Source organism: Perna viridis, chromosome 2 (genome assembly GCF_037379345.1).
Source record: "Perna viridis isolate PV_CMFRI_1.1 ecotype Kerala chromosome 2, ASM3737934v1, whole genome shotgun sequence".
NCBI lineage: Eukaryota > Metazoa > Mollusca > Bivalvia > Mytilida > Mytilidae > Perna > Perna viridis.
In genome coordinates this window covers 6,994,381-7,019,348 of record NC_142446.1, presented here as the reverse complement: position 1 = coordinate 7,019,348, position 24,968 = coordinate 6,994,381, and the positions used below count along the sequence as shown (strand labels likewise).

Below are 24,968 nucleotides of genomic sequence, written 5' to 3'. Positions count from 1 at the left end.
CATTGCAAGCTCCTATGTTATTTTCAGAGTTATTAGTGTAAATATGCAGCTTTTATGTGACTTATAGTCAGATTAAACTTAAGGTAGAAGCTCCTTAACACATTGAAATTAGTGAAATTAGAAATGAAGCCCATGGAAAGTGACACTATTGGTTTTTAGCCTTTAGGAGACAATCATGTCATGACAATGGACGGGTTTGATTTGATGATAACTGCTGTTTATTTGTTAGGGAGTGTGTTAGAAATCTAGGACTTTTTTTAAACAAACATTTTACCCATTTTATGTTGAATAAGGGCTTTCTAATGTCCTTTACTACCCTTACAAGTCTACAATGGACAGCTCAATTATGATGGACTAATAACCAGTACTCATTTTATTTTTTGTCCTATGAATATTCATATCTATGTAATCTATGTAATTACATACATTTTTTTTAAAATGATTGTTTATTATCCTTTCAGTTGCTTAGATCACCAACCAATGGAGTTTTGGCTAGAAGATAGAGTAAGTACAATAGTTGTTTACCATTTTAAGTACTTCTCTGTTTAAGAATTAGGCAAAATGTGTATAAGGTGTGGCACATGAAGAAATAAATCAGAGATTGTATTGCATTACCCATATATCAATACGGTATAACTGAAATGACCATCCAAGTGTTATAAAGTTTCCCTTTTTAAGACATTGATAGGTCAAATTCAGTTGAAATGTGCTATGGAAAAATGGCAGGAAAATTTTCTCACACTTTTCCCAAGCAGTCAAAAAATTATTTATACCTCATATATGCTTCAGGATAAATTTCAACAGCTTTTTGTTTGTTCTCTAGATGTATGGAATACATTTCAGGCGATTGCCCCATTGCCTGATTCTTACAAAGAATGGTACTCAATAGATGCAGTTCTATGTGAGCTATTGTCATCATCATTTGACTTTTTTTCAATATTATCCTACTTATCTTCTCCACTGATGCCATTTTGCAGATTAAATCCAAATTTGGCCAACATCATCCATAATGTGTTTGTATTTTTAAGTTATATGAATTTTTCAATTGCTGCCACATCTGTTAATGAACATGGGTAAAACCATTTATTTCAAATTACGTCTCAAAAACTCACTTCATCTTCATCATGGAGTGGGACACCATCAAGCACTTCATTTTCAGTGTGGAGTGGGACACCATCAAGCACTTCATTTTCAGTGTGGAGTGAGACACCATCAACCACTAAATCTTCAGTGTGGATTGTGACACCTTTGTGTCAGTGAGACATCATCAACCACTTTACCATCAGTGTTGAATGAGACATCATCAACAAACTTAACTATCAGTGTGGAGTGAGACGACATCAGTCACTTTACCATTAGTGTGGAATGAGACACTGTCAGTCATTTTACCTCCATTTTGGAGTGAGACACCATCAGCTGCTTCATCTTCAATGTGGAGTGGGACACCGTGAGACACTTCATCTTCAGTTTGGAGTAGGACATCATCAATCACTTCATCTTCAGTGTGAAGTGAGACTCCGTCAACCACTTAATATATAGTGTGGAGTGGGACACCATGAGACATTTCATCTTCAGTGTGGATTGGGACACCATCAGCCACTTCATCTTCAGTGTGGAGTGAGACACCATCAACCACTAAATCTTCAGTGTGGATTGTGACACCTTCTATTGTGGAGTGAGACATCATCAATCGCTTTACCATCAGTGTTGAATGAGACATTATCAACAACTTAACCATCAGTGTGGCGTGAGACATCATCTGCCTCATATCCTGTGTGGAGTTACATATCATCAACCACTTTGCCATCAGTGTGGAGTGAGACATCATCAGTCACTTTACCATTAATATGGATTGAGACACCGTCAGCCATTTTACCTCCAGTTTGGAGTGAGATACCATCGCACTTCATCTCCTGTGTGGAGTGAGACACCATCAGCCATTTTACCTCCAGTTTGGAGTGAGATACCATCGCACTTCATCTCCTGTGTGGAGTGAGACATCATCAACCACTTTACCATCAGTGTGGAGGGAAAAATCATCAGCTGCCTCAACTCCTGTGTAGAGTGAGATATCACCAATCACTTTACCATTAGTGTAGAATGAGACATGATCAGCCATTTTACCTCCAGTTTGGAGTGAGATACTATTAGCCATCTCATCTCTTGTGTAGAGTGATACACCATCAGTCACATCACCTCCAGTGTGGATATTAAAATTAACAATGATGGAAGTGTATAATGATCTTGTCTTGTTTCTTAAAAAAAATAAATTGTCATTGCAATTGTCATTTTTTAGGTTTGTTTCATTGGAGGTCTTAGAGGTTGACATGTACAGGCATATGAAATTCCTATTTGGAATATCTGTCTGGCTTAAATGAGATTTCTATAACTATTTTAGGTATTTTTGTCACACTTTCTGTTCTTTAACATACCATATTGGTGTCAGCAGTAATTAGGGCTGGTAGTCTGCAAAATACATGTACATGTATATTGGTTGTGAACTCTATCTAAATATATACTGTTTGTTTTAAACCTTGTAGGGGAGGCTGATGCAAAAAAAACCTAGAAAATATTTCCTCCAGGATATTATCAATGGAGACCTAAAGGTGATAAAGTCAAAAAATTTTAAATGGTCCTTGATTGTTCCAGTCACAGACTTAAAGATTGCATTACTAATCAACATATCTCGAGGAGATTTAGCAGTAGTCCCTAAACAGTGAGTATTTCTATTCATTATTAAGAAACCTCTAATGATATAACAGACATACCAGTGTGGTGTAGTTACTTAAACTTTTTTTATTCCTGTTTTAAGTCCATTAGTCAGAGTTAGAAATAGTAGCCTGCCTGCCAGCCCAAGTCTGGCTATTTTTTGGCAGGGCTGGCAAATTTTGATAAAAGTCTATATAGCCATATAGTAAATATATTGAAAAATTGTATTCAGGACAGGCTAGAATTTGGGTGAGTCTCCTACTCTGCATGATTGATAGACCTCTGAATTGGGAGATACATTGTTTTACGTCCATAAGTGATAGACCTCAGGGAGATACATTGTTTTACACCCATTAGTGATAGACCTCTGGTGGATACACTGTTTTACGTCCATTAGTGGTAGACCTCTTGGGGATACACTGATTTACCAGTACCACTCTGTCCTTCTTTTGTCTCATTTTTAGCTCACCTGGCCATTGGCCTTGGTAAGAATGTTCTTTGGGGTATCCTGCCTAGAACTGATTTGGGGATTTTTTATTTGTCGGAAAGCATGGCTACCATTACTAAAAAAATAGAACATAGAGGTCAGACATTAGCTTTTCGCATATATCTCCCAAACCGTAAGGTTTAGCAAAATTCTGTTAAAGTGTTCAGCATGATGAGATCTATCAGTGGTCAAATTTTCGTTTTAATCTGCTAAGCCATGTTGGAGTTATTGTCCTTTTTCTACATTTTAATATTTTGAATGTTAATTTTTTTTAAAATCTACTCCTCTGACACTACTTGACCAACTAGAACCAAACTTTGTATGAATGTTTCTTTGGGTATCCTGCTAAGAAATGATATTGGGATTTTTGATTCGTTGAAAAACATGGCCGCAATTACTAAAAATAGAACATAGGGGTCAGACAGTAGTTTTTTAATATATCTCCAAAGCAGTTAGATTAAGCCAAATTCTGACTGGGTCAAAGTGTTAAGTATGGTGAGATCTATCAGTTGTTAAATTTTCGTTTTAATTTTGGAGTTATTGCCCATTTTATATTTTTTTTTTTTTTTTTTTTTTTTGCTATTTTTAATGTTATTTCTTTCAAAAATCTTCTCCTCTGACACTACTTGACCAATTAGAACCAAACTTTGTAAGAATGTTCCTTAGGGTATTCTGCATGGAACTGTTGTGGGTATTTTTGATCTGTTGTAAAACTTGTTGGCCATGAATAAAAATGTAACATAAGGGTTAGACAGAAGTTTTTCACATATATCTCCAAAACCATAAGATTTAGCCAAATTCTGACAGGGTTAAAGTGTTTAGCATGATGTGATGTATCAGTGATCAAAGTTTTGTGTAAATCTGTTAAGCCATGTTGGAGTTATTGTCCTTTTTAGATGTGTTTTTTTGGCTATTTTCAATGTTATTACTGTTAAATGAATTTTCTCCTCAGCAACTACTGGACAGAATTAAATGAAAATTAATGTGATTGTTCCGTAGGTATGAGCATTAGGATTTTTTTCTGAGAAAAAACATGGCTGCTTTAAAAAAATAGAAAGTTGCTTATCAAACCAGGCGATTAATTCAGGCTCCAAAAATAGAAACAGTGTCTATATTTTACGCTCTATCTATATAATCCACACAATTTTCCAAGTGCCGGTAGATATCTAAAGGATGCTAGTGACAAAATTTAATAAAAAAATACACTAAGCAGTTTCATTGGAAAACATTTTTAAAGAAAAGTCATTGACAGGCAAACCCAGTCCTCTGGAATTATGTAGTGACTAATCATTTCTAATGGTGATAGTTTTTATGGTTTTTGTCACTCTTTGATATGTTCTGGGCCAGGTTTAAGTAACTGGTAGCATTCTTTAAATAAATATATCATGGGCCTGTCCACAGTCAGGAGATTTGCATGGTTATTGTTGTGTCTGTGTATTTTTATAAGGAATTGTCATTGCTTTGTTATGTAAGGAGCTCTACAAGTCTCCTTTTGATAGAAGTTATATGGTGACTCCTTATTGGAGTTATTGCCTTAAAACGTAAAAAGATGAGGTTTTTTGTGATTTTTAGCATAAAATTTGAAAAGTTTAAGGAACTTTCAATTAATGAAATGATCCTTTTCACAAGGCCTACAAAAGTCATGGATCCACTTTTCATTAAATAGTTCATTTATGGAAGGTTTTTAGATATATTTTTCTTCTTTTAGGCAAGAGCATTTAATTAGAGAAATAGTATACATGAATGATAACAAAGATGAAATATTGTATGTGATGCTGTATAACTCAGGGTACAACCGTTTGGCAGTGTTTATCCAAGTTGAGCAGTGTTCAGTGAATGTTACAGGTGACCTCAGTAGACAATGGTCACTGCCACCACAGACATCAGATATTGCAATGTTAAGGTTCCAAACTAATATAACTATAGGAAGGTTTACATGTACAAGTAAGTCTTATGTCATATTTTGATTTCTATTTTTTTGGGATAACACTTGACAATATCTTCCTATATATACTGGCAGACATAAATCATGGTTTTCCTGAATATTCTACAACATGTCAATGATGAAAATGATGACACAAGTGTAAGATTTTTGTCAATTTAGATCAAGATCGGAATTGATATAGCAGTCGCCAGAGCCTTTAGATTTGTATAGCCTGATCGCAACTGTAATTATCTCTTACACCATTGCAGGAAAATACTTCTATTGGCATATCCTGTAAAGGTTTAAATGCAAATAGTTAGATCCCCTTTATAGGTATTTATAATATGTCCCATTAAACTTCTATTGCAAACTTATATGCTGATAAATCAACTATCTAATTAACTCGAATAATACAGTTGTTAGAGTAGAAGAGAAACGGATATGGAGAGGGACTGGATTATTTGGGTTACGATCCAATTTAAAATAGTTGACCTCTAACCTCTTATCAGTACATGCCGGTCATTTCTATGCATTTACCCAAATAAACCAGTCGTTCTCTGTAAACTACTTCAAGTTGCCTACATAAGCTTTATTCTTACATGCACTGATTAACAAAGAATAAAATAAAAAGTCATCAATCCTAGAAAGGAAATATAAAGAGAAATGCTGAGTACCATTTGAAGTGCTGTCTTCACATATTTCATGCAGACTTGGGCAGATCCAAATATTTACAGAAAGGGGGTAATGTTTCTGATCAAGAACTTAAATGAGAAAGGTGTTCCAGGCTATTATTTGCCTCTATTTTTTTTTTTTACGCCAAATTTTCAAAAAAGGGCAGCCTAAACCCCGAAATCATCCTGCTGTATTACCCACTGTATTGTGCATTTAAAGAATATGGAGCCTTTCCATGTATAAGAACGAAGTGTTGGTCAAGACTTTGGCATTCAAGTTAATGTACATATCTTTGGAACTAAGTGCACAGAAACTAAGCTCTTTGAAGTGACACAAATTGTAGCACTTGAGATATATAGCTCATCAACTGAAGAATAATTCTTGCTATTAGAGAGGTACGTACATCTAAGGACAGGATTTATTTCAACGATTGTGGCTTAAGTTTGAATGGTTAGATAGACAGTCGATAAATAAAATTTCAAATTTAGAAACTGAGAAAGACCAACTAGAAGTTTGTTGCTCAGTATGCAGTGGGTTAATTGGAGAGATTTTTTTTCATTCTTATAGGTGTTCCATGTACTAGTAAACAGATTTTGAACTTGAATATTATGCAAGCTGGGGCACTGCTACAATGCCACGTAAATTTTAGTAAATTGAATATCCTTCATTATCAGTATTGCAAATCTAAATAAGAATTCAATATTATTCATTAACAACAATAAGCCTGTTCTTAGATACATTTGAAGTCGAACCCAGTTCTTTCCTTTTGGCGTATCCCCATTTTTTGAATTTAATGATTACTTTAGACATAAAAATTCAAACAATCAATGTAAATTGATTCAGTACATGAGTACTTTCATTTTATCTATTTTTGGTAGAAGGACTTCCTCTTTTAAGGTAATTTCAAAGAATACTTTTTCTGCAATTTCATCAAAGGTAGCAAAACTTTGGCATTGTGACAATGGTACTATAGCAATCTTCTGGCCTCTTTGACCCTGTATAGAGAGCAAAACTTCATATCACATCATTTTTGGGTTGTTCAGCATATCAACAGGTACACAAGTTTAGTAACAAACAGACATTCATAATCATAGGCCTCATATTTAACCAACTGATATTTGTAAACAAAGAGTTAATGTCTAACAAACAGACACTCAGAAACAAATAGTTCTTCGTTCATTAGTCCAAGATCCTAGTTTAAGTGGTTCTGAGTTGCTCATCATATCCCCCACTTCCATCTGTACTTCCTTCATTTCTTCCTTCCATTATGCAGGCACTCATCCCTTATTTGTTACTCCTCATATAACACTTAAAGGAATTTAATGAGACTTTTACAGAACCTTTATTGCATGATCCCATTGTGCACCTCCTATTTAGATTTTGATCCAAATTCGTTTGGGAGTTTTAGATAGTAAAACATGGACTTATTCCTTTATGATTATGGTGACATGATTGTAAGGCACAATATTTAGTTTACCATATTGCACGGTGATTTTGATTCTACAAATTTGACTGGAGTTATGAGACTTTCGCACTTCAATTTTGTTTAGGGGGATGGTAGGGGACAGGTGGCTACACATAGCAATCTTGTAGATTTTGATCTAAACTCATATGGGGGTTTCATAGAGCAAAACATGGACAGATCTTTATTACATGTTCCCTTTGTGCAACTCCAATTTTATTATTTGAAAGTCTGACATTGCAAAAAATGGACTTTGTCTTCATGAGTATGGGGACATGGGGAGAACCCATCCCTTATCCATTTACTCCTCTTACACCATTGAATGGAATTTGATGCAACTTTCACAGAATCTTTATTATATATTCTCATTATGTACCTTCTATTTTAGATTTTGATCAAAACAAATTTGGAGATCAAAAGTAGCATGTAATCAAATGAGGGAATGGGGGTATCAATTAGTGAGCCACAGATTTTCTTGTTTATTTTAGTTTCATTGTAAGTGTTATTTTGGTTATTTCATGGTTTTTTTGTGTGTGTTTTTCCTGTATAGTCTTTTGATTATACTGCTTAAATCTTAGTTCCCGTTACTACTCTTTCATGTTTAACCAACAGACATTCAAAGTGCTAAACAGACATGCATTAATGCCAAGGGATTAAGTTTCTATAGGAAATCAGTATAGTTTTTTTTAATACTTACAGGATTTTGGTGTATCAAATAGTTTTATGGGTTAGATGATAAGACTTGTATTAGAAGTATAAACTAATGTCTGTTAACAGTGTTGGTGAAGGCTATTGGTGGTGTAGAGACTTTAAAGATAGAGTTGCAGAAACATCAAAAGTGTGTCTGTTATCCATTGTATACATGTAGTGTAAGTTACAAATAGTATATGTTTTTTACAAAAACTATGATTTAGATATATTCTTAGGGTTATGTAAAAACTTAACCGAATAACAGCACTTTTCTGAAATAATACTTCAGCAGTAAGACTATTCAATGAACATATCAGTGTAAAGACTATTACATGTACATTCCAGTGGTTTGAGTAAAACATGAAATTGTCAACAGTAGAACTTTTCCATGAACTTTTCATGACTATTCTTTAATTATTTTAGTGTGAAAAATCTGGATACTACAGGTATATCATTTCTGGCAGTCAGGGACTTTTTCATGGACCTACAGATCTGAAGTTTTTTTTCTCTTTGCTACTAACCATTTTGGTCATGATAGGTAGGTTATCTTACATTTTTTATACCTTAGATTTAGTGATATTGTTTGCCTTTACTTACTGCCGAAATAAGACTTACTCTCCTAGACAAAGTTTCCCTATTAAAAAAAAGCTGAATTTTGTCCCAAAAGGTTTGAAATTAGTATAGTTTTGGTACTTCAAGTATCTGGTAAGCAAATCTAAGTATTTTAAATACATGCCTCAAAATATCCTAATTTCCAGAAAATGACAAATAATTTGTGAAAAATCAAAGGTAGATGCTGTTTAAGGAAAAAATGATCAAACTCACTGTAATTGATGATTGGGGATATATTTTAGTCAAGAGTACTGACAAATTCAGAGGTATTTAGTCCAGGGTACTGACACGAGAGGTGTATTTACACCAGGGTACTGACACGAGAGGTGTATTTACACCAGGGTACTGACATGAGAGGTGTATTTACACCAGGGTGTTGACAAGATAGGTGTATATGGTCCTGGGAACTGACAAGAAATAAATATATAGTCCAGGTTTCTAATGAGTCAAGGATAAAAAGTCCAGGGTTCTAATGAGTCAGTAAAATAAAGTACAGGGTTCTAATAAGTCAGGGGTATATAGTCCAGTGTTCTTATGAGTCGATTATATTTAGTTACATAATTATATAGTCCAGTGTTCTAATGAGTCGGTGATATATAGTCCAGGGTTCTAATAAGTCAATGATAAATATTCCAGGGTTCTAATGAGTCAGTGATATATAGTCCAGAGTTCTAATGAGTCAGTGATATTTAGTCCAGGGTTATAATAACTCAGTGATAAATAGTCCAGAGTTCTAATCAGTCAGTGATATTAAGTCTAGGGTTCAAATGAGTCAAGGATTTATATTCAAGGGTTCTAATGAGTCAGTGATGTACAGTCCAGGATTCTAATGAGTCAAAGATAAATATTCCATGGTTCTAATGAGTCAGTGATATTAAGTCCAGAGTTGTAATGAGTCAGTGATATATAGTCCATAGTCTTAATTAGTCTGTGATATACAAAATGTATAATCAAGGGTTCTGATGAGTCAGTGGTATATAGTCCAGGGTTCTAATGAGTCAAGGATAAATATTCCATGGTCTTAATGAGTCACTGATGTATAGTCCAGAATTCTAATGAGTCAAGGATGAATATTCCATGGTTCTAATGAGTCAGTGATATATAGTCCAGAGTTCTAATTAATCAGTGATATATAGTCCAGAATTCAAATGAGTCAAGAATAAATATTCCAGGGTTCTAATGAGTCAGTGATATATAGTCCATGGTTCTAATGAGTCAGTGATATATAGTCCAGAGTTCTAATTAGTCAAGGGTATATAGTCCAGGGTTCTGATGAGTCAATAATATATAGTCCAGAGTTCTTATGAATCAGTGATATATAGTCCAGAGTTCTAATGAGTCAGGAGTATATAGTCCAGGGTTTTAATGAGTCAGGAGTTTATAGTCCTGACAAGGTACTGATATTTACAATGAAAAGGTGTATAGACTTTTTTAGTGAATTCTATTTGAACATCGTTATGAAATATTACAAAAGTGAAATGTAATCACTGACAGTAATAAGGTACTGACGAATTGGTGATATGTGGTCCTTGGTACTGATTTTGTTTTGTCTTTCATTTAACACTAAGGAGTTTCAGCCCCTTTTTATTTTTATTTTTTTTTTTTTAGTTTAAATACAGGGTAAGTATGGTATCTTGATCGCCAGGTCAACTACCTCAGTTTCTGAAATTACTTAGTGCACATGTCTAGAAACTTGATTAGACAGTTGACTATTTTACAAAGGTGTCTGTTTGGTGCCCTCCAATTTATGCTTTTAGAATACTCCTCTAATATGACTTTGAAACTATTGAAAATTTAATGTAAAATTCACTGAAATTTCAACTGTTACATTTCTTAGAAAACACAATGTTATCAATCAATGTACATGTATTTAAACATTGTTGGAAAAATCAAATTTATTTTTTTTTCAATTTTCTATTTACCTTAGATATTTGCTTTTTTAGGGATGATAAAAGCTGTAGCATCCCTATGGTCACCAATTGTTGTAGGACAGTCAGGTCTTTGTTTATTTATGAAGTCAAGAGTGTTAGTAGCATACAATGAGACAGACCTAACTAAGTATGATGTTGTTTACAATGAAAGGGGTGTTCCAGTTCATCCTTTAACGTAAGATTTTTAAAAACAATCTCTGTGTCATCTATTATATGTATGGCTTTGTTTATATGTCTGTTCTTCACATGTCATTATTCTATGTCTGTCTTTCTCCTGTCATCTTTTCTATGTCTCTGTTTAAATGTCTATCTTTCTCCTGTCATTTATTCTTTACATGAAAGGAGAAAGATAGACATAGAATAAAAAAGTACAGAGGTATTAGTCTAAGGATGATCTCATTTGATAAATCAAGTCTTATTAAACAAAAACTCTGCAGTAATTGATGTGTGTGTGTTATAAAGGCTTCCCCTCTTCAACAAAAACATTTTGTAAAGAATATCACAAAATATTGATCAGACATGATTTATCTTCAATTCTCATAATTTATACTAAGTAAATGTACCAACAAAAAATGACAAATATGTATTGCTGCATGATAAAAGTATTAAGAAAAGCAGTAATTAATTATTCAGCATTTTCAGCTTCTGGAAGTAAACAACAAGATACAGATCAGTCTTTAGATTTCAATATGATCTATATTGGAAATTCTAATACGGAAAATAAAACTGGAATAAGAAAGTACATTTAAAGCAAAATTCCCAAGTTCATGCGGACTTAAGCCTTTAATTAGACAAACATCCATCCCTGAGTCATTGGAACACAGACACATATGCCAATAAAGAGGCCATTTTTTTATGATTAGTTATTTGGAAACTGCCATTTTAAACTGGTTTCCCATAGAAGTTTGGTTTATTTTAATTGTGTAACTCAAACATAGATTGAAACTGTATCAACTTGACTTAACACTAAGTCACTACTAACCCTTGCCCCGAAGGTAATGCATTAGATGTGCAAAAGGAAGATAGTTGATGTCTAATCTCTGAAAGGGGAGATAATCTAACTCACTTAGGTCTCGCTTACCACTTCTGGATCAAATGGCACCCCTCTATGTAATACCAAAATCACACTGAACCTAGATATGTGCATTGTAAGTGAATAATCTGTGTGTATGTTGATCAAAAGTACTGATAGTCAAAATAAAGCTGAGAACTTTAAAATCATATTTGTAATTTACTATAAAAGTGTATGAATATTGTTTACATGTATGAGTAATTTGCCTCCATGCTGTCTGTTAGCAGAAAAGGTAAAAATGTGGATTATCAGTATTATTTGTTCGAGAAAATTTTGTGAAAATCTTCTGTAATCTTCATACGATAAGTATAATAATTTTGAAAGTCTTATATCCAAAGCTCCACTATGGTATGTAACTTCAAGATGTCATATGTCCTGGGAATTCACAGTGAAACTTTGAAAATTAGGTACTTTTTAAACATGTACAGCAGTGTTTTAGGGTTCCATTTCTCCTTCACCCTGGCCAAGTGTAATTTTGGTATGGGGAAGTTGATTATTATACCCCATGTTTCCTTTGGCAAATAGAAAGTTTGAATTTTTTAAAGTATTTGTTAATTATGTTTGGAAAGCAAACTTCAAGTGTGGGAAAGTTAATCTGCTCTTAGAGTTTTTCTGTGGAATCCTAAAATCCTAGAACAGTGTTTGGTAATGGAAATGTCAGATGAGACCGATTTTTATGAATGACTTTTGGGGTTTCCTATATGATTTGTTATGGGAGGACCAAGTGAACTTTGCTCAGTTATTCTAGACACTCATTTTCTTTGGAGTAGTGTAATAAGAAAATAACTGTATATTAACTTGAAATAAAAACAATATACCAATGAGGCTTAGTATTGGTGTAAAATGCAAGCTTGCCAAGGTTTTTTTTAACTCATACCAAATTTGTATATCATTTTTATTTCTAGTCAATATACAGTTATTGTTCCCTGCGATGCCTCGCTAGGGGACATGGAAATGCCGGGCATCCGTCCATCCATCCATCTGCGTTTTCCACACTTTCTTTGTTATGCTTTTACCAAATAAGTTTGTTTTTGGTATGATGCTTTATTATGAAGAGTTACAGATTAAGATTAACTTTGGTTACGGTTGAATGATTTTTACGGAAGTTTTGGCCCTTGGACTCGGGAAATTTCAGTGAATTTACAGTTTTCTGCATTTTTTTTGTAATGCCTTTACCAATTGATTATATATTTTGTATGTAGTCTTACTATGAGAAGTTACAGATTAAGTTTGACTTTGGTTATGGTTGAATTATTTTTTACGAAAGTTCCTGCCCTTGGACATAGAAAATTTCAGTGAATTTACAGTTTTCCACACCTTTTTTGTAATGCTTTTACCAGTTTATCATTTGTATGTTGTCTTACTATGAGAAGTTACAGGTTAACTTCGACTATTAGGGTTGATTGGTTTTAATGAAAGTTATGGCCTTTGACTTAGAAAATTTCAGTGAATTTTAAGTTTTCCACATTTTTTTTTTTGCGGAGGACATTGGAACGCTGTTCTTTTATTTTATTCATTCTGCAATCCTCATCATTTTTTAATCAAGTTATATTTTTATACGATGTGGTTTTTTTTACATTTCTTCCCTACTTGTGGCCCTGATAGTGACGCTATGATAAGCAAGTAGTTCATGTGAGGATAGGAAAGTAGGCAAGGCCTAAATGTTATATACTTCATATTTCACCAATAAATATACAGTCAACACATTTTGGTTGCTCAAATAGAACAATTGCAGTATAAAGTCATTTAACAAGTAGGGTTATCAATAAAAATATAATTTTTGTTTTGTTTTGGTAGTCAATGCAATTAGGTTCCTGTTCAATATCTTTTCACCAGTATCCCCAGCACCCATGCACCCTTAAGAATCTATATATATTAATATGTCATGTCTGTTTTAACCTTAAGCCTGATAGAAGTTGTAGGATAAACTGCTTGATTAAAACACTGTATCTTCACTCCAATTCCAATAAACTAACAATGTAGGATATAGCCCACTGATAGATTGGGAGCCTAGAAACCAACTCAAAGAATTACTGTCATAAACTTATTTTTTTAGTCAATATGAAATATGGGCAATACAAAAAAATGATGATCCCAAATGAGTAAATAAAGATCATCTCTTATGACATGAGCATACTGAAGTACTTAGATTATATGAATGAGTCACAATCCATAGTTCAATTCTAATGTTTACAATTTTCATCAAATTCTTCTGATTTTATAATTAGTATCTGTTCTTTGACTTCCTATGTAACAATTCCCTATTACCCGGTAGTTGTATCAGCTTATTGGATGAAATTAGGTTCAAACTGAATCAATAATATTTTGATATAAATTTATTTTGCAGGAAGCAACCAGTTCAGATCTTGTCCACCTCAGAGCTATTCTTTCTAAACCTTTGTTTTGGGTTTTATCTTTTTACTATTGGTGTTCACTGGTTGATTTTTAAGCTTTCTGGACTTGATGTCAAATACCAACAAGAGAGAGAAGCGGTATGTTGTTTAATTAACCACTTTGAATTTGCCTGTTTATCCATGAATGATGTATTGCTTAAGTAACCTGTTTATCGGTCTATCAGTGTAAAATGTGTTGTTTAAGTAACCTGTTAATCTGTCTATCCATGTACAATGTGTTGTTTAAGTAACCATTTTGTCTGTCTATCTATGTAAAATGTACTGTTTAAGTAAATTGTGATGTAGGAATCACCACCTCTCTCTGTTCATCTGTCATATTTTTCGTAAGTGCATCTCATAAAGTGCTCAATGGGTTTTGCTGAAATTTTAAAGGAAGTGTGGGCATCATATGTAGATGTGCGTGAAGAAATAAAGTAACTGTCGGAGGACTCTTTAAAGGGGTATAACTTGAGGGTTTTACTTGCTGAAACCTTTTTAGCGAAACTTCTCCTAAACCACTTGTTGTAGTGAAATGGGCAAAAGATTGAAGTTTTCATATTGAATGTTGTATTGCAAATGGAAAAGTGTAATAAACGTCACATGGTATAAATGTAACAATACATGTAAAAAAAACATCAAAAATATCCTTGTGTTGTGTATTGCTATATATTCTTGACATACTGCTCAAGGGATTTTGAAGAAACTTAGTAGGGATTATGCATTATGCAATGTGCATGAAGAAATATGGCTACTGTTGAAGGACTCTCAGGGGAAATAATACCAATTCAGGGTTTTACAGGTAAAAATCACATGGCCATAGCTCTTCCTAAAAAGCTCAAGTGATTTTATGAAACTATAGAAAGTTTAGGCATCATGTATAGATGTGCTTGAAGAGATATAGTTACTGTCAGAGGAGTCCAAAGGGAGATTAAAACTTCAGGGTTTTACATGCTAAAATGCACATCTCCTTCTAAACCACTCAGGGTATTTTCATGAAAATTTAAAAGAAGGTTGGACATCATGATGGAATAAAGTTGCTGTTGGATGACTTCAAAGTTAGATAATTGAACTTACAAGATATATATTGAACTTCATTTGAAGCAGGGGTATTTTTTTATGTGATCTTGCTCACAGTATTTTTAGTTACCTGTGTCGTCAATTGTGACAGCAGGCCTAGTAGCTGCTTGACTCTGTGTGTCATGTTTATGGGGGTATGTACCGACATTGTGTTATCTGCAACTCAAATATTATGGAACCAGTTTAATCAAAGATATACATATTGAAGGTATACACCTCCTATTATGGAGAAATTTAAAGCATTTTTTAAATATTTTAAGCTTGTTGAACATTTTTGAAATCTACTTGTCGCAGCCATTTGATATTTTGAAACAAACTACACAAAAGTGTGCCATATTGTGGGATATGGTCTCCAACTTGTGATTTATTGATAGTTTATATTTTGATCATACACTAAAGATGGGATGTTTTGGTGTTACTGGTTGCCATTGGTTTTCAGATTTTTTGTGAGTCCTGGTCTTAGGAGTTATATGATTTTCCTTGATCATCTTATCTGCTTTAAATTTTTAATCTACTTAAAACATCCAATGCTGAAGATGGTGTTCATAGTATCTAGAGTAATTATGTTTACTTTGGACTATTGATAGAAAGTTCTGTTACTATTGCATATAGTAAAACATATTTAATTGATGTTTTAATATTCATCATCTTGCAATAGAGATCGTGGCATCAGAAATTGTTATCAACAGATATGTTTGAGAAATCTTCAGAGGCTGTGAAGAGGAATCTTGTTGATGTTCCAGACAAGCTCCTGGCCTATGAACAATACAAGAAGCAGAAAAAAGAACTCTCATTGGTATCTTAAACAAGCTGTCTATATCTGTATTTCAATTGAAACTACAATCAGTACTATAATTGTTGTTCTTTAAGTATTCACCTTGGTATTGATGAATGTCATTTAATAAGAGAAGGGTCTTTAGACGTACTTAACATTTCTGTAATGTATTATAAAGTTCCTATAAACTATTTATTTGTGGCATGAAAACTTAGAAAATAAGTACTACATGTACTATTCTTTTGCGTAAACACATTCTGATCTAAGTTAAATATTGCAGTTAAACCAAAACAGTGGTAACTACTCAGTAGTACTAAAACAGTGGTAACTACGTACTCAATAGTACAAAAACAGTGGTAACTACTCAGTAGTACTAAAACAGTGGTAACTACGTACTCAGTAGTACAAAAACAGTGGTAACTACTCAGTAGTACTAAAACAGTGGTATCAATTCAGTAGTACATACTGTAAACGTACTAATTTTCTCTATTTTCTGGGTTGCCTCAAGAACGCGAAAATTAGTGTCCTCGAAAATATATTCAAATTACTAAGTCTTTTGACCGTTGTATCGTGGTTTCCACAATTTTGAATAGAAACATTGTTTTTTGTAAGGGTTGTATCATTCATTGCAATCAGGTATGAAATTTACACTAAGTCTATTATAAAAACATATACAGTTATAATTTCTAAATTCATGATCTTATTTACATAATGATTTGTATCAATGGCCATAGAGTACCTGTCACAAAGAATAAAAATCAATATTGTGTAAACATTCTATTAAGAAAAACAAAATCTAAGAGTCAAACACACACTACAGGTAATTACCAATAAAAGGTTAAATACACATGTTGATAACTGTCAATAAAAAGTTCATCCGTAAACATGCAATTAAAGTGTCAAAAATTAATCCCTACAATAAGCTACGGCTTGGGCAATTAAGTGAGATCTTTTAAATTTTAAGTAAGAATACACTGTTAGATAAAAATATCCAGAAGAAACTATTTATGTGGACTTGTCAATTTGTTTATGTCATATTAACGGCCGCTATTAATTTATTTTAATTTATTGAAATATTAACAGTAAAATAAGTCATCAAAAATGGAAGCACACACTGCCGAGACTATTTAAAAACTTTATTTTTTCAACCTTGAAAACTGTGAAAATTAATACCCGCAAACATGTTGACTCTTCAGAAACCACGAAAATTAGCAGCTGCAAAAATTAATATGTTTACAGTATTAAGAAAGAACAATGATATAAAGAATCTATAATTCATGATAAGATAATCTGCCCTGGACATCCTCAGGTCTTTTTTTTTTTTTTTCAGAAAACTATTGGAATAGCACTAAGTACTGAAGGTAAGATATCTTAACCTTAGTTATTTTACTTAAGATGTATAATATTGACATATTATTATTCAACCTGGGAATGGCAAAGACTAGTTTCTTTTTTTCATTGGGTTATTGATATTATTCAGCTATTCAAATGCAGTTTAGCAATAACTTCAAGAGTTACTTATTTTCATACGTCCCCAAAAAAATTGTCTTAGTATAATGGTATCATGCTGTCATCATTGTGTCATCCATTTACATATGACGTCTGTTTAAATCTCTTTTAAATTGTACCACAAAGTTCCATAAAAGGAAGGCTGGGATTGATATTTGAATTGTTAGGAATTATTGACCCAAAGGCGGTGAGAAAGAAGCATTTTTCTAACCTGGTTGGTGGTATCATTGGGGAAAGGAAAAACAGTAAACATTTTTCTTTGAAACTTAAGTTTTTTTCACTTCCGTAAGCATCTAAATGGTTTTTGAAATAAGTTATTTAAAAGTATCAAAGTACTTACCACAACTCTAGTAAATAGAATATTTCAATTTGAAGTCTACTGTTGTTTATTGCTCCAATCAGACAGTAAACCAGTCTGTTGGGTTGAAGAGTTACTTCCCTTTGCTTCAAATCTTTTAAAATGACACTAAAGTCATTAATATGAAAAAGGACCATTGAACTACAAGGTATCATATCCCCACTGGAAGACTGGTATTAATTTTGAAGGTGACTTTAAATGTTTAGGAATTACGGGCCAGAAAGGGCCACTTTGAATCCGATGAAATTTTTGTCTTGTGTCAAATCTTTAACGGCAGTCCAAGTTGAGAGCTGTATCAAGTTATAATGGTCTGAGCATATTTGCCACAATTGTGTAGGGTCACCCTTTCCAGTTGTATGTGTCTTTTTTTTTTACCCCACACAAAGAAAGTTGTGGAAGGTATAACGTTTTTGACTTGTTTGTCAGTCTGTCCGTCAGTTCGTCCATCAGTCCATCTTCAGTTTTCCGCCCTTCTTTTTTAAAACGCTGGAAAATATTGACATGATTTTTGGTATATAAGTTCAGCATTATAAGGTACAGGTCAACTTTAACTTTCATTTTGCTCTGTTGATTTTTACCGAAATTACGGGCCTTAAACTTAGAAAATTTCAGTGAATTTACAGTTTTTCCACACTTTTTTTTGTTATGCTTTTACCAATTGATTTTATCTTTTGTATGTAGTCTAACTGTGAGAAGTTACAGATTAAGTTTGACATTGGTTATGGTTGATAGATTTTTATGGAAGTTATGGCCCTTGGACTTTCAGTGAATTTCAAGTTTTCCACACTTTTTTTTTCATGGGCGACATTGGAACGTTGTTCTTTTATTGGTATATAATTTCACCATGATAAGTTACTGGTCAAGTGTACATTTTGTTCCACTACAATGATATTTACTTTGGATTAATTAAGACTCAAAGAAATCACAGTCTGGAGTTTGAAACTACCATTCTGAGTAACAGAATTTAGTTAGAAGATAAAGGTCTAAAGCCTGAAAAACACTCTAATTTCTTCTTTATCAGGGTCCTTCTACCGGTACATGTATTCCTTGTATTGTCATTGTCATTGAAAAATTTACTTGAGTATCCAACATGGGGATGCGTGGTGTATGTGAGCATGCTCTTTAAGGTTCTTTAATTGTATTTCTTTTTTGCAATTTGAAAACATCTGATAATAAAATTAATATATATCTGAAGATTTTGAAACATTGCACATAAAATGACAATACAAGGAAAATAGCCATGTGACAAGTATGAACAAGGACTAATTAAACCGAGAGAGGCCTGAACCATTCCTCAACTTAGTATTATATAAACTGTAGTTTTTTTGGTTTTTTTTTGTTTTTTTTTCAGAAGCATCTCAGATAGTTCCTGTCTCATTTTATTAGCTCACCTGGCGAATGGCCATGTGAGCTATTGCCATCACTTCACGTACATCGTCATCGTCCATTGTCCTTCATACGTCATCATTAACAATTTTTCAAAACTCTTCTCTTCTGACACTACTTGACCAATTGAAACCAAACTTGGTATGAATGCTTCATTGGATATCTTGCATAGAACTGAGGTGAAAATTTTTGATCTGTAGAAAAATATGGCCGCTGTTACTAAAAATAGAACATAGGGGTCAGACAGTCTAGTTTTTCGCATATATATATATATATATCCGAAACCGTTAGGTTTAGCCAAATTCTTTCAATAGCAGAAATGATCCTTATTATTAGGACTACAAAAGTTAAGGGATAAAAGTTTTTGATGACTCTTGTAAGAGTTATTGTCCTTGAAAGGGGAAAATTTTTTTTTTTACAGTTTTCGGCCAATATCTTGAAAACTGTGATAAATAGAAAGAAACTTTCAGTTGCTGAAATGATTCTTATGATAAGTCCTACCAAAGTCTTTTTGATTTAAAATTGTTAGACAACTACTTGCTAAATATATTGTCCTTGAAAGGCCAAAATCAACCAGGTGAGTGATTCAGGCTACCTGGGAGCCTCTTGTTTTTTATTTAATGAGCTTGCACAAACTAAAAATGTTTAATATTATTCCCTAATTATTTTATCTGCCAAGCTCTTTTTTTTGTATGGTATTATTGTCTTTCGTATTCCAAAGTGGAAATACTTTAAGGCCTGTAGTATAACTATGCTGATACTGAACAAACTTGCATGTTCGTGAAGTCTGTTTTTACCTATACTTACTTGTAAAAGAAATTGTCCAGTGCAGTAGCCAGGTGAAAAGTAAAGACCCTCTTAAAATTTAGGAGTTATCTTTTCGTTTATAACTTTAACCTCTTGACCATGCATGACAAATTCAGTTTCCAGTTAGTTTGAATGGGCAACGTCTAGCTGAAAGTTTCTGTCAATTGTTTTTTTATATTTCATTTCAGCATTCCTGAAGCACCAACCTATTCAAAAGAAATCCAAAAAAAATAAATACACAACAATAAAAGGTAAACTTCACAAAAATACTCAACATCCACTTATATTGAATGTTGCAGAAGATATGTATGTAAGCCCACCTTTTTCAGAATTGTGGACCAAAAGTGTTAAACTTTGATGTGAGTAGACTTATTTCTTTACTGAATATGGTAGGATTGGTTTTAAAGAGTTGAGGTTCTCTTAATAGATTTAAAAAAAAACTTTCTTTTGTCCACAACTAAATTCCTCCATAACCTCAGTCTGCCTGAATGGATTTGAATGATACTTGCATACCTGGAGTTTTGAGTGACAAGGCAATTACCTACTAATCATAGGGTTGTAAGGTTGAAAGTCAAAATCACAATTTCAAAGTATTTCCTAATGAGAAATATGTGCTAATGAGGGATTTTAAACATGCATCAATGGTTTTTTTTTTCTCAAACTGCTTCACTTTTTTTTTCAAAATATTGCTGTCATATTTAAAAATCTGCAACCCAAATGTAAGTACTTGTATTTAGAATCTGCATAATCATTGTTTTTTTTTGGTATCATGAAAGTAGCAAGTATTTTATTTGTAATTGCTAGTGATCAAATGGAATGTGTTGTGATCACTCCTGCCTGAAAATCAGTATTTGGGACATATTTTCTTTTTATCTTGGTAGGCAGAGTAGTTATGTTAATCATGTGAATATATAAATACAATATTTTTCAAGTGAAGGCTAAGGAACTGGCCAGCTGAGCATTTCCCCAGTTTGAGCTAAGGAACTGGCTAAGCTGAGCATTTCCCCAGTTTGGGCTAAGGAACTGGCTTGGCTGAGCATTTCCCCAGTTTTTATTAGGCTAAGGAACTGGCCAGCTGAGCATTCCCCAGTTTTGGCTAAGGAACTGGCTTAACTGAGCATTTCCCCAGTTTATAATAGGCTAAGGAACTGACCAGCTGAGCATTTCCCCAGTTTTGGCTAAGGAACTTGCTTAGATGAGCATTTCACCAGTTTGGGCTAAGGAACTGGCTTAACTGAGCATTTCCACAGTTTATATTAGGCTAAGGAACTGGCTTAGCTGAGCATTTCCACAGTTTAATAGGCTAAGGCATTGGCTTAGCTGAGCATTTCCTCAGTTTGGGCTAGGGAACTGGCTTGGCTGAGCATTTCCCCAAGTTATATTAGGCTTAGGAACTGGCCAGCTGAGCATTCCCCAGTTTGGGCTAAGGAACTGGCTTAGATGAGCATTTCACCAGTTTTGGGCTAAGGAACTATCTTAACCGAGCATTTCCACAGTTTGGGCTAAGGAATTGGCTTAGCTGAACATTTCCACAGTTTATAATAGGCTAAGGAACTGGCTTAGCTGAGAATTTCCCCAGTTTGGGCTAAGGAACTGGCTTAGCTGAGCATTTCACCAGTTTATATTAGGCTAAGGAACTGGCCAGCTGAGCATTTCACAAGTTCATATTAGGCTAAGGAACTGGCCAGCTGAGCATTTCCACAGTTTGGGCTAAGGAACTGCTTTAGCTGAGAATTTCCCCAGTTTGAGCTAAGGAACTGGCTTAGCTGAGCATTTCACCAGTTTATATTAGGCTAAGGAACTGGCCAGCTGAGCATTTCACAAGTTCATATTAGGCTAAGGAACTGGCCAGCTGAGCATTTCCAGTTTGGGCTGAGGAACTGGCTTAGCTGAACATTTCACCAGTTTATATTAGGCTAAGGAACTGGCTTAACTGAGCATTTGCACAGTTTAATAGGCTAAGGAATTGGCTTAGCTGAGCATTTCCCCAGTTTGGGGTAAGGAACTGGTTTGACTGAGCATTTCCCCAGTTTGAGCTAAGGAACTTGCTTAGCTGAGCATTTCACCAGTTTATATTAGGCAAAGGAACTGGCTTAACTGAGCATTTCCACAGTTTGAGCCATTTTGACTAATTTTGTCTATATGTTCATTTTTTTTTGTTCTTCCATGACTGTTCAAGCAGAAAAAAAAACATTATTTTTTTTCCTAATTGTAAGAATATCTATTTGTTTTCAAAAACATTGAATATCGATAGATTAACCCCTTTAATTTGTCCTATCATAAAAGCAAGAGAAATCATCTAACTTCTAACACAAACAGTTTCCCTTTTAACAATTATTCATACATTTATTTAGGTAAAAGTCTGAATAAGAAGCTCCCTATACAAGACCTTCTTAAACTGGACCATGTTTTCTTCAATTACCAAAGGGAATCAGAAGTACTTAAGGTATGATATTTGATGATTCAGACTGGGAATATAATTTCTTTATTATACCCACTAAAAATAGAGGTATAAAAGTAGGAATTGTCCTGTTTGTCTGTCTGTCTCCACACTTATTAAAAGTTCATTGTAAGGTTGTGCATCATATGTAGGTGTTCATGAAGGAATGAAATTATTATTGGTAGACCCCAAAGGAAGATAATCCAACTTAAAGATTTAACCTGTAAGTCCTCTTAACCTCACAAGGGATTTTAATGAAATTTTACAGTAAGGTTTGATGTCATATGTAAATTTGCTTGAAGGAGTATTATTTTTGTCAGAAGGGGAGATAATCCAACTGACGGCTTAAGATTTAATATATCACTCCATTTTAATTCTCTAGAATAGGCATTCTGATGTGCACGTTAATTGAATGATCTCACAACTCATATGTTTTCTAGAAATTAGGGTCGTTATACTAATTTTCTGAATAAAGCTGAGCCACTTACACAAAAGCTACTAAGTAGAGGTTGGGTTGCCCAAAAATATTTCTATTTCCCTTAGCTTGACACTTACTTTTTTTGTATATGTATATACTGTACATTTTAACCTTATGAGGGGGGTATAGTTGACTGTAACACATTAATGTAGACAATATTAGCTGAAATTCCAAATGTTTTAAAATGAAATTATGAGTAATGAATTTTGCTTTATATTTGACAGAATTCAGGAAAATGTTACAGTTTATGTGGTATATTGAGAAGAAATGGAAGAAGATACAGGTTTGAACTGGGACCTTTCAATATACAGGTAGGAATAAGTATATCTACACATCTACACTTAGAAGTAGGGTATCTAATGGAACATTAAATGATACCCTGTCACATTACAAAACATTTTTTTTTTGGGGGGGGGGGGGAGGGGTAAAAAAAACGTAAAAAATAGCCATTACTTTTGTGTTAATAATCTGATAAAATTGAAGTTCAAACTTGATATGTATATTATGATACTCAACAACTGTACAGTTGAAAAAAGACCCTTCTTTGTTTTCTAAATTTATTATCTGGAAACTGTCAGGGCAGACAACTTTTTGGAGGGTATCACATAATTCTTTATGTGGAAGCTTACAAAAAGGGACTTTTTATGCGACTGCAAAAAATTTGCTGTCATATAATGTTATGCCGCAGTCGGCATTGTTGTCTTGTGATATCTTTAGTTGTAGTTGTTCTGATATTGTTATGATATGATTTTTCTAAATAATTAAGGAAGGTTCATTATTAAATTGGACTTGGGCCCCTACCTATTAGAAAAGGGTTAAAAATAGATGTTTTATTAAAACCCATATAGAATGTTTGTTTTCTTTTTTATTTCAATCGTTCTTTTTTTTTTGTATTCCTTATTAAATTCTGGTAAATAAATGTATCCAGAAATTTATTTTGATAGGTTCCTCACAAAAATCTCTGCCTTAATTTTTCAGTTAGATTTCAGATATATCTTACGGTTTTTGAGGTATAAGGGGTCAAAGGGGCCACATCATAAAAAATCAACATTTTTTTATTTTTGGTGTGATTTCAAAATATTTTTTTTTGTTGGATTCATCATAAAAATCCCTGCTGCATTTTTGAAGTCAGATTTTAGATATCTCTTACAGTTTTCTAGTTATAAGGGTCAAAGGGGCCACACCTGAAAACCGATCATTTTCATTTTTGGTCTGATTCCTCATAAATGTCCAAGTCTGCATTTTTTAATCAGTTTCAGATATCTCTTACGGTTTTCGAGTGATAAGGGGTCAAAGGGGTCACACCCAATAAAATAAACTTTTTAATTGTATTTAAAATTTTGTGCAATATCTTGTCCAAACCATATGTTCTGTCCATAATAAATTGGAACTACTTAAGTGTGACAAAAATAATTTTGTGTCCACACTTGCCCCAACTGTTCAGGGTTCAACCACTGCAGTTGTATCATACTGTGCTAGGCAAAGCTTTTTATTCAAATTTGCGACAATATCTTGCTTCCTTGTCTTTTGTCATTCTAACCTTTCATCACACTTTTGTATCACCACCTAAACTACTAGATGGATTTTTATTAAACTTATGAATTTTTCAGGAAATAAAAGTTTATAATGACATTATGCACCTGCTATGTGGTCCTTAAATGGTATGGTGCTGTCGTCTCTGTTGTCTTCTTCATAATTCATAGACACTTGGTTTTTCATGCAATGACTTATATACTGGTATTAGTGGGTGGATCTTGATAAAATTTTACAAGAAGGCTTCAAACCATAAAAAAGTTTGGTATATATTTTTTGGGTTATATGGCACCACCATTATGGAATTAGGGACCAGAAAGAAGCTAACGTTTGATACCACCAAAGTCAGGCTGGGATTGGTTGTGAATACTGGTAGATCTTTTTATATGACAAGGCATACTTATAGAAGTCCACTGCTTATTCCTTATAAAATTAATTGCCTTTGGAGGGCAAAATTTGACTATTTTCACTGTTAGAAAATTATCATTAAAAAGATAGCAACAAAGGTATTCTCCTGGTTTGACCTCTACTGTCATATCCAGCTGCATCCTGGTAAGTATTTTATTTTTCATAACGGAGTAAGGAGTTTTCATAAGTGTAACATGGACTTTATTATTGAAAACTGTACACCAGGGAAAATCATTGAAAACTTT

At 33.5% G+C, this 24,968-nt stretch overlaps 1 protein-coding gene across 5 annotated transcripts in view; it reads left to right on the top strand.

Moving 5' to 3' along the window:
- The window catches only part of LOC148623482 (hapless 2-like), a 43,382-nt gene that overhangs the window by 15,749 nt on the left and 2,665 nt on the right, over positions 1 to 24,968 (top strand). For all 5 annotated transcript variants that reach the window (XM_088565309.1, XM_088565312.1, XM_088565311.1 and 2 more), the window contains 12 exons: positions 462 to 504; positions 2,541 to 2,716; positions 4,905 to 5,140; positions 8,032 to 8,123; positions 8,368 to 8,482; positions 10,500 to 10,662; positions 13,907 to 14,051; positions 15,688 to 15,825; positions 17,135 to 17,165; positions 20,053 to 20,115; positions 22,219 to 22,310; positions 23,007 to 23,093. In XM_088565309.1, coding sequence (XP_088421435.1) covers positions 462 to 504; positions 2,541 to 2,716; positions 4,905 to 5,140; positions 8,032 to 8,123; positions 8,368 to 8,482; positions 10,500 to 10,662; positions 13,907 to 14,051; positions 15,688 to 15,825; positions 17,135 to 17,165; positions 20,053 to 20,115; positions 22,219 to 22,310; positions 23,007 to 23,093 — 1,381 coding nt within the window. The remainder of the gene's footprint in view (positions 1 to 461; positions 505 to 2,540; positions 2,717 to 4,904; positions 5,141 to 8,031; positions 8,124 to 8,367; positions 8,483 to 10,499; positions 10,663 to 13,906; positions 14,052 to 15,687; positions 15,826 to 17,134; positions 17,166 to 20,052; positions 20,116 to 22,218; positions 22,311 to 23,006; positions 23,094 to 24,968) is intronic.